Source organism: Centruroides sculpturatus, unplaced genomic scaffold, assembly GCF_000671375.1.
Source record: "Centruroides sculpturatus isolate CEXI.00-Female unplaced genomic scaffold, Cexi_2.0 scaffold12, whole genome shotgun sequence".
In the NCBI taxonomy this organism is placed as follows: Eukaryota; Metazoa; Arthropoda; class Arachnida; order Scorpiones; family Buthidae; genus Centruroides; species Centruroides sculpturatus.
In genome coordinates, this window is record NW_019384438.1 from 640,763 (window position 1) to 651,153 (window position 10,391).

Genomic DNA, 10,391 nt, shown 5'->3' on the forward strand with positions numbered 1-10,391 from the left:
TAAATAATTATATCTTAGCTCATTTGTGGCACAGTATGGTGGCAGGCCAGATGAACTGACCTCAAGGGCCATAGTTTGGTGACCCCTGACTTAATCCATTGTAAATGCTTAGGATATATGAGGCATATTCAGAAAGTAAAGATATGAAGCTAGTAGAAATCTAAGGAAATGTTTTTAATTTTGTTGCATTGCCATGACTTTTAGGGTGTGAGTCACTTGATTTTAATTGCATCATTGTTATACTTTCAGTGTGTTTAAAATGGCAGTGTCAATTTGTAATTCCACCAAGTGCAAGGTTTGTTCAGTGATTTGATTCCTTTGTGTTAAAGAATAAACTGCCACTGAAATTCTTATGGTGATGACATTATGAACAGGCAAAATATGACAAAATAGTGTCCTATTGCATGTAACACCCATCTTTATACTGCTTGCATCACATGAGTTGTTGCAGACATTCAAGTTGAAAATTTTGGAACATACATTGCACAGCCCAGATCTTGCAACAAGTGATTATCACTTGTTTCCAAAGTTGAAGGAACATCTCTCTGAAAAGAAGTTTTATGACCTGGTTACTGAGAGCAGGCAGATTTCTATGATGTTGGCATCAAGAAACTCATTTCTAGGCTTATCAAATGCATTGAGGTCCATGATGACTATGTTGAAAAATTAAAAAACATACATTCTAAAAGTATTATAAGTCAATCTAAAATTTAAATGTTTTATAAATATTTTCTGGACTTTGTACAGTAGAATCCCATATAATGCACTCCCATAAAATGCGAATTCGTATAATGTGATGAAAAAATTGAAACTAGTGCTCATACAGCATGATTAAACAGTCCCGTATAATGCGTAAGATAAATTTAACATTTTCACATAGTTTCTGATTTTTGTTTAGAAAAGTAAATATGAACAGTGAAACTGACAGTTTAAAAAAAGTAGCAGTTTATAAAAAAATAATAATGCATACACATTTAAAGATATAAGAGGAAGATAATTTTATTCAACTTTTAATAAAAATAAAAATATGCACTCCACTATTAAACATTTATTCACTATTTGAAGTATCAACAAATAGGTTCCAACAATGCTGTTTTGTTAATATTGGTTGTACAGATTCATCGCTTGAATAGTCCATAGTTTCATCTTGATTGTTATTGTTATTTAAAAACAGTTCTTTCTCCAGATCATTTTTAGATTGAAAATATGGGGATATATAATCATTCAATTTTCTTTTAAATTCTGTAAACTGCTCTATTGACGGATCAATTGTCATAAAATGTGTTTCTAATGTTTTGGCTATTTGTAATCCTTTATTTATATCTTCTAAACTCAAAAGGTTGCTTTGGCACATTAAAAGTCTGGACTGAGTTTTTCTCATCATTACTAGAATGAGAACAATTTGCTAATTCTATTGATTTGATTTCATCAATATCTTTATTGTAATTAATTAATTTGGTGATATCTGTCTCATTCATGTCAAGAAAACCCTCTCCACCAATATTTTGTCCAGCAGTTATTACATGATTTACATCTGTTTCTGATGGAGTTGGAGAATTTGCTGTAATAATGACATCTGGCCATAACTTTTTCCAGCAGGCATTGAGGGTCGAAGATTTCAGTTTTTTAAGAGACATGTTTATTATTTCTATGCAATTTAGTATTGAAAATTCTTTCCAAATTTGCGGAACCATTGCATTCGAATTACAATCAATTTTTTCTAAAATCATTTCAAATGTACGATGTAAATAAAAAGTTTTAAATGTTTGTATTATCCCTTGGTCCAATGGTTGAAGAATTGATGGTGTGTTGGATGGCAGACAAACCACTTTAACGTTAGGATGATTTAAATTTATAGGATGGCCTGGCGTGTTATCCATCAGTAACAAAACTTTAAAACTAATATTTTTTCATTGTAAATAATCTTCAACCTCCAATACAAAAGAGTTATAAAACCAATTTTGAAACATTTCGCATGTAATCTATGCTTTTTTATTGGCTCATCAGTAAACAGGAAGTGTTGATTTTTCTACGTTTTTCATTACACATGGATTTAATGTACAATTAATTAACATCAGCTTAGTTACATATTCTCCAGCTGCATTAGAACACAAAACCAAAGTTATTCTGTCTTTTTCATTTTTTGCAATATACAGTGGGTGATTGGTTAACGAACAAATCAGATAATGAACACTTTCGTGAAAAATTTTTATGATCGGACAACGAACACATGTTCGGATAATGAACACTTCACTGAATAAACACAAGAAGAAGCGACGTAAAATAATGAATACCGATTGGTCTTCCTTTGTCTTCAGACAACAATTCAAAACTTTTCGGAGTGCGGGAGACGTCGACATCGACATTCTACCCAGTATATACTGATCAGATAGTATTCTCCCGAACTTTGAAACTCTCCCTTGTAATTCCAGTCTTTTATATTTCTGACAGAAACAATTCTTTTACATTTTCTTCTGAAAATGCAGATTTATGCCGATATCTGCTATTAAAGATTTTTTGAAGAAGTGGGAGGATGTCAGAACAACAGTCTTAAATGGCATCCAAACCAGGTTGAGGTTAATAGGCCTAGGGATCTCTACATTACTTCTGAAAAATCATGAAGAAGACAGAAAAGCAATCGACATTGGACAGATTCTTTAACCCCCACAAACGGAAAAACGTGACTAATAAAAATGGAAGACCGTGTATATATATATTTTTATTATTACATATGAATAAACGTAGTAAGAAAGTATATATTTTTTATTTTTTGGGGGGTATCCGGAACAAATTAATCAAATTCCCATAGAAACCTATGGTAAATCGATAATCGGTTAACGAACAATTCGGATAGTGAACAAAGTCTTGGAACGGATTATGTTCGTTAACTGATCACCCACTGTATGTCCTGCCAGACATTTTTTTTCCAATGCAGAGCAAATTCATCAACATTATAGACTTGTTCTGCTATATAATTGCCCTCCTCTACAATTTTGGAAAAAATTTTGAGAAATCTTTGGTCTTCTTCTGTATTGGTTGATGCACTTTCTCCAACAATTCTCATATTATGCAAAGAAAATCTCTTCTTGAATCTGTCAAATCATCCTGTGCTGGCTTTAAATTTGGGTTTATTCAATTCTTTAGATGAAATGCTCTCAGAATCTTTTAAACATTGGTAAACCTTGAGTGTCTTTTGTTTTATGGCAACACTACATGTATATTTCTCGAGTAACTGTCTTTAAATTAATTAAAGAACTTTTTGTTGAGAGAGTTAATAATGAAAAAGATAAAGAAGCTTGTGATACTTTGCTGTGTATGATTTCATTCATTAATTTGTTTAGAGAACCTTTCAAAAGAAAGGTCACTTATTGCAAAAGTATGGAAGAAATTCTTCAGTATAAATATATATCTAAATATCTTAAATATTTCATTTAAACTTAAGATTTAATTCTTTATAATTTAATTATTTTAGTTTTCTGATTATAGGAATTTAAAAATTCATGTTTTGTGAAAACAAGTTTAAAATTTGAAGAAAATTTCAAATGATTGTAAAATGTAGTAAACTCTCAACATATTTCTTCTTGTAGGCTATTGCCAGAATCTGGAAATTTTAATCTTTCCTTTAACTAAACTTCTGTCAGAACTATTAACTTAATGCAGTTAACTTTCATAACAGTAAAAAATTGTAAATTAACCCTGTTGTTTCCTTGATTGTAGAAATTTAATGAATTTAGTACCTTATTTTTGTCACTTTGAAACTTTTTGTGAATTTTAATGATCTTTTTTACAATATTTGTTTATTAAACTCCTACAGTCTAAGATGTGAATAAGTGAAAACTTTGTAAAATTGATAATGTAATTTATACTGTGACTTCAATCTTTTTAATTTTTGATAAGTGTGTATTCTGAATGCTTGACTAATATTTTTCAGTATTATTTTGGTGTTACTGTAAGAGAAGTAGATTGGTTGTTTTATATGTACATAAGTTATTTATTTAAAATTGAATGCATTAAATAATTTAAAATTATTATTTTAACAAGTTATTTTTTCAGTGGTGGAATCAATTGTCTCGTCTACAACGTTATGTTATCTGTATCTTTGTTTTGTTCACATCATTATCAATCTTAGTTTTTCTACCATTGTTGTCGGAAATATCTTCAAAAAAACACTCAGCCATTCCTTATGATCCAAACAGTCCTTCCCATAACTCAAATAAATTGGTGAATTCCAAGGGAAACCAAATATTCATTCCTTCCATTGAACACAGAGAAAATGTCAATGTACAGGTATTTATTTATAACATAAAATAATTTTGCTAATATTTAAAAATTACTGACATTTTATATTTTGTTTGTGTAGATTGATGAGAAATCTATAAATCAAATTGTTCCTCCTATAGATATTAGAGAATCAAGTAAGTATTCTAATTCAACTCTATAAAACTTCATTAAAATATTATAAGATGATGATAATTATTTTATAGATCAGATAAATGAAAAACAGAAAGCTGTTGTTAGAGCATTTAAACATGCATGGAAAGCATACAAAGAATATGCTTGGGGACAAGATCATCTAAAACCAATTAGTAAATCTTATCATAATTGGTATGGTGTGGGTTTAACATTAATTGATTCATTAGATATGATGTATATGATGGATCTAAGGGAAGGTGAGTATTTTATAAGATTATTCAAAATTTATAACTATAATAATTAAAGAATTAATTTTTTTCCATTTTAGAATTTGAAGAAGCCAAACAGTGGGTCCAAGAAAAATTAGATTTTAATATCAACAAAGATGTCAATTTGTTTGAAACAACTATACGTATCTTTGGTGGTCTACTCGGTGCATATCACTTAAGCAAAGAAAAGATATTTTTGGATAAAGCAGTAAATATATCTAAAAATAAAATTCATTAGGAAAATTTTGTTATAAGGAAGACTTCAATTATTGATTTTTTTTTTTACTGAATTTTGTATTAGATTGATCTTGCTGATAGACTTCTTCCATGCTTTAATTCTCCTTCCGGAATCCCATATTCAGATATTAATTTGAAGACAGGTCATGCACATGCTCCTACTTGGGGACAAGATAGTTCAGTTTCTGAAGTTTCAGCAATACAGTTAGAATTTAAGGATCTTAGCAGGATTGTGGGAAATTCCAAATATGAGGTAATCATGAAAAATCCTTTCACATTTTATCATTTTTATCATATATTCTCTATAAATATTGAAAATATTTAATAGGTTCCAGTATCTAAAGTGTCAAAATTACTCCATACATTACCAAAAAAGGATGGCTTGGTACCAATGTTTATTAATGCAGAAACTGGACAGTTTCGAAGTTTGTCTACCCTCACATTAGGTGCACGAGCTGATAGTTACTATGAATATCTACTTAAGCAGTGGATCCAGACAGGAAGAACTGAAAATTGGTATGCATAATTTGATTTTAAAAAATTGTGTTAAAAAAAGTATAATGATGAATCAAATTTAATAAAATGATTTTAGGTTAAAAGAAGATTATTTGCAAGCAGTTGGAGGAATTAGTAAACATTTACTACGTTATTCAGAACCAAATCGATTGGCATTCATTGGGGAATTATTAAATGGACATAATTTTAGTCCAAAAATGGTAAAGTTTCTATAATAAAATAAATTTGAATTTAAATTAAATGCTACATACAAGCAACAAATGTTTGTTTTAGGACCATCTGGTATGCTATTTACCTGGAACATTAGCACTAGGATATCATTATGGGTTGCCTTCTTCACATTTCCAATTAGCTCTTGATCTCATGCAAACATGTTATCAAATGTATGCACAGACTGCAACATTTCTTAGTCCAGAAATAGTATATTTTAATTTACAACCACAAGGAAGCAGTGATATAATTATCAAGGTGAGTTAATTTTTTTTCATTTCAAATTTATTTCTGGAATACTCTTATATTAGAACTTTTGTATATTTTAGAGTAATGATGCACATAATCTCTTGCGTCCAGAAACTGTTGAAAGTCTTTGGTATCTCTATCACTTCACACACAATGAAACATATAGAGAATGGGGATGGAAGATATTTCAAGCCTTTGAAAAATATACAAAAGTTAAAGATGGTGGCTACACAACTATTAGTGATGTCCGCAATCCGCTTATGGTAAAACCTAGAGATATGATGGAAAGTTTTTTCTTAGGGGAAACCTTAAAATATTTTTATTTATTATTCAGTGACAATCAAAATCAATATTCTCTAGATAAATATGTTTACAATACAGAAGCTCACCCCCTTCCAATCTATTCCCAAGATGACAAAAAATCATTGCAAACTCATTTATAAAAAATGTTTATATATATGTAATATATATATAAATTCTGTTTTTGTGATCCAGACTGAATTGTGGTGCTAAGTCAAGAAGACTTGAAACTGTCAAGTTTGGACAATAAAGATTTAAATGTACAGATTCAACCTGTATATGATGTAAAAATAAATGTGCCTTGTGTACAAGAAAACTGAAAACAAATGGAGTTAAACCCCATTTATTAATAATAAAAGCCATTATCTTCTTTGAAAATTCCGGTCTTGATACTGTTTTCAACCCTCACTATTTAAAAATATAACATTACACATTAAATTGGTTTGACAAGTGATGAATCTATCTCATAAATAATTATAATCATGTTGTAATGGAAAATTGTTCCTATTGACAGCTAAAAATTCAGGAAAAATGTTTCATTTTGTCGTTTTAAAATTGGTATATAAAAATGAACAAGTGTGAAAATAATATAAAAATTTGTTGTTTTTGAAGAACAAATAAGGACAAATTTTACAGAAATTATATTTAAAAAAAATTGGCATTGAAACTATTTTAATCACAGTAAATAAGTAAATTTCACCTTTTAAGCAAGTTTCTGGTTTATATTTGATGTTAAAAATATTGTAGCCATTTATATAGATTGTAAATTTATTTCTTACACGATATGTATTTTATACAATTTAATGTATCAATATATTGTAAATGTTTTAATGTGTTAAATGTATGATAAATTGTTGTTAAGAAGTATTGATTTCTTAATAATTAATCTGAAAACAAATAAAAAACAGTAAAAAGTGTTTTTTATTTTTACTGTTAAAATAAAAATTATTACAACTATTAGTGATGTCCGCAATCCGCTTATGGTAAAACCTATTATAAATTTTAGATTTTATGTGACTTTTTAATTTTAACCTATAAATTTTATTAACCTTTATAAAAGTACAATTATTGTGTGCCATTCTTCTAAGGATAGATCATTTTGTTTAGAATTTCAGTATTTGCTTAATTACAAACTTAATGTACTGTGTGCTATATGTATATGGGGTAGCCCAAAAGTCAGTTAATTGTTGTAAAAATTGAATTATAATTAACTACAGATGTATTTTTTTGTCGTTGTTGTTAATTTATTTTTTATCGGGTTTATACCAATATTGTAAACTTAATTTGTTTCATATTCACTAATGAACCTGAAACACACATTGTTAACTAATTTTTGGGTCATTCTTTATAATATTGATAATAAAAATTACTGGTATTGGAATATTAATATTCTCTATTAATTTCTGATTTGGTTAAGTCTAAGAATTGTTATTATAAAGTTTTTATTTAATAAGGAATATTTTAGAAAGAAATGTATTTCAAGTAGCTTCAAATTTTTTGATAGACTCTGGAACTTAACTATTTATCTTTTGCTGTTATTTTAATACATTTGGAAATATATTTTATCTAAAATATTTCATAGATTTTATCAGAAATCACATGAAAAAAATGAGTAAATATAATTTGATTAAACAGTTGTATTTATTGGCTTTTTTGATTATAATATAATTCATTGGATGAATTTAGCTATAATGTTATCAAATGATTTTTGAAAATATTAGAAGCTACATGTAGCATACTTTTAATGTTATTGCTTAAATAATTGAAAACTACCAGCAATAGCTAATTAAATTAATTTAGCAGAATTTTGGGCTTTTATCCAATGTGTTCAGTCATTTGAATTCATCANCTAATTTTTATTTTGCATTAAAATTTAGACTAGATTATAAAATTTTAGACTATTTTATCAATTAAAGCCAAAGTCATTATTTACTTAACTTCATTGGTCACTTTATTAGTAGCAGATTGTTTATAATGAATTGATGATTTTTTTTAATTATCTCAATATTAACATGAGAATTCAAAACATGAAAAATACATTTCCCTACATGCATTTTCCCATATTTTGTAGGAGAGCTAAATTTTAAGATTAACAAATATATTACAAAAATATATTCTTTTAGCCTTCAAATATACATATTTTAAGGCTAAAAAAAGTGTTAAGGCTCTTACTTTGTATTTATGAAACATTATAGCTAATTTATAAAAGAAAATTTATTTAGAATAATCAACCAAAAATTAAAAAGGGCTAAAAATTGAAAGTACTGTACACAACTAAAGTATGTCAAAAAAGGGAATATAAAAAAAAATCTTTGAGTAATTACTTTAATGTTGAAATAAAAACTTTTATGGAGCTGTTAAATATTTTTGTTCTAAGATTGATACTTTCATTCAAGAATTGCCATAATGAAGTTGAAAGTAAAGAAAAATGCCACTGATGAGATCAAATTGTTTGAGTTTACACCAGTCAAGAAAATGGTTGTATTATTACAGATATGATTAAAAATAATAACAATAGACAGCACAGTGCAGAAATGGTAAAAGTGCTAGCTTGCTACTTTATATATCCAGTTTGGAGTCTGGTTAGTCTTCAAAATTTTTTATAGGTGATTTGACTTAGTTGTGTGCCCTATTTATTCCCACTTATAACTGCATCTATCAAATAATGATTTGCTACAGAGCTTTTAACTCATGAAAATGTTTCTCTCAAAGAAATTCATGCAAGATCAATTGCAGTTTATGGTACTGGAATTATGGACAAAGCCAATGATTCAGTAATATGACAGCCTAGACCAGGGGTGGCCAACAGTTTTTGCCCCAGGGCCGAATTGGAAAGAAAACTTTTTTCATGGGCCGCTTATGGTAAAACCTAGAGATATGATGGAAAGTTTTTTCTTAGGGAAAACCTTAAAATATTTTTATTTATTATTATTTATTTATTATTATTGTAGAGATTACAGATACATTTTTCACATTATCATGCTTTATCAACACTTTATGCTATACTTAAGAGATTTGTAATAGAGGGTTAACTCCAAACGCACAGAGTTGTTGACCTTTTTTTTTTTTTTAGGCATCAGAATTTTTCATCGATCTGTTCAGACTTCAGTACCTAATATTGAAAGATTGATCACGGGCCACATAAATTCATTAGACAGGCCATATGTTGGCCTTGCCTGGCCTAGACCCAATATCAGTGTTTTCATATCAAAAGCTGTACAGAGTTCTTGACCACTCTCCTTACAGATCAGATTTGGTGCTCTCAGACTTCTGGTTGTTTCCTATTTGTAAGAGACAGGCCAAAGAAATTTATTTCACACGTGATGAAGATTTTCAAGCTGTTGCAAGGAAAATGGTTTCAAGAACAGTCTGAAGATTTCTACACAGACAGGTTTGAAATTTATTAAACATAGGCATATCTGTATCAAATATGAAGGAGACTACATAGAGAAATGAAATGTGTTAATTAAATTAGAAATACTGAACTTTGTACCTGTTTTGAACTAAATCTCTGGTCCCATAACAGTATAGGCTGACACTTTGCCTCAGCCATCTTATGATAAGACTTGATAATCCTTTGTTAAAAGACAGTTTATTTAACTAAGATAAATTACACAGTCCTCTTTTTTTCCAATAGGAGTTACTCATTATAATATGATATCAATCAGTCATTTACAAAGGAGATACAAAAACTTTAAAGATAACATAATTACATACAATATAATAACCATCATTATGGTATACAGTGGTGATATCACAGAGGTTTGGCTGAACCCGTTGTTAACATTTTCAAAGTTTTCCGAACCTTGTTAAACACACGTAACATTTCTCAGTGGTTTTGTTTCTTTTAAAAAATATATTAAAATATACGTTGTTTTCGAAACCGTGTTTTGCGAATATATTGGACTTCGAACTCACATTTGAGTTATAAATAAACACTTGGCTTTATTTCCATCATTTTAGTTCAACTAAAATGATGGAAATAAAGCCAAGTGTTTATTTATAACTCAAATGTGAGTTTGAAGTCTAAAATATACGTATTATCAGTGGTGATATTCGAAATATTTAACAAAGGGTTCGCTAACAAACTTTTTCCTTAACCTAACCCCAAGCCCGAGATATCTCGGGCAAGTTACATAGCGTTACATAAAACTCGGGCGTTTGGTCCCCCTAAAAGTTTTGCTCCCCTTTCCAGAT

The 10,391-nt window shown here is 28.8% G+C and overlaps 1 protein-coding gene across 3 annotated transcripts in view; it reads left to right on the forward strand.

Moving 5' to 3' along the window:
- The window catches only part of LOC111620023 (endoplasmic reticulum mannosyl-oligosaccharide 1,2-alpha-mannosidase-like), a 39,381-nt gene extending 32,286 nt beyond the window's left edge, over positions 1 to 7,095 (forward strand). Inside the window, exons 3-11 of one of the 3 annotated variants that reach the window (XM_023361865.1) lie at positions 4,054 to 4,287; positions 4,361 to 4,415; positions 4,485 to 4,670; positions 4,742 to 4,890; positions 4,984 to 5,172; positions 5,248 to 5,435; positions 5,512 to 5,635; positions 5,709 to 5,903; positions 5,975 to 7,093. In XM_023361865.1, the coding sequence (XP_023217633.1) occupies positions 4,054 to 4,287; positions 4,361 to 4,415; positions 4,485 to 4,670; positions 4,742 to 4,890; positions 4,984 to 5,172; positions 5,248 to 5,435; positions 5,512 to 5,635; positions 5,709 to 5,903; positions 5,975 to 6,337 (1,683 nt within the window). In that variant the 3' untranslated portion in view covers positions 6,338 to 7,093. Of the gene's footprint in view, positions 1 to 4,053; positions 4,288 to 4,360; positions 4,416 to 4,484; positions 4,671 to 4,741; positions 4,891 to 4,983; positions 5,173 to 5,247; positions 5,436 to 5,511; positions 5,636 to 5,708; positions 5,904 to 5,974 lie in introns of all 3 variants that reach the window. The other 2 variants (XM_023361866.1, XM_023361867.1) reach the window with 2 other exon arrangements.
- Positions 7,096 to 10,391: the final 3,296 nt, after the last annotated feature.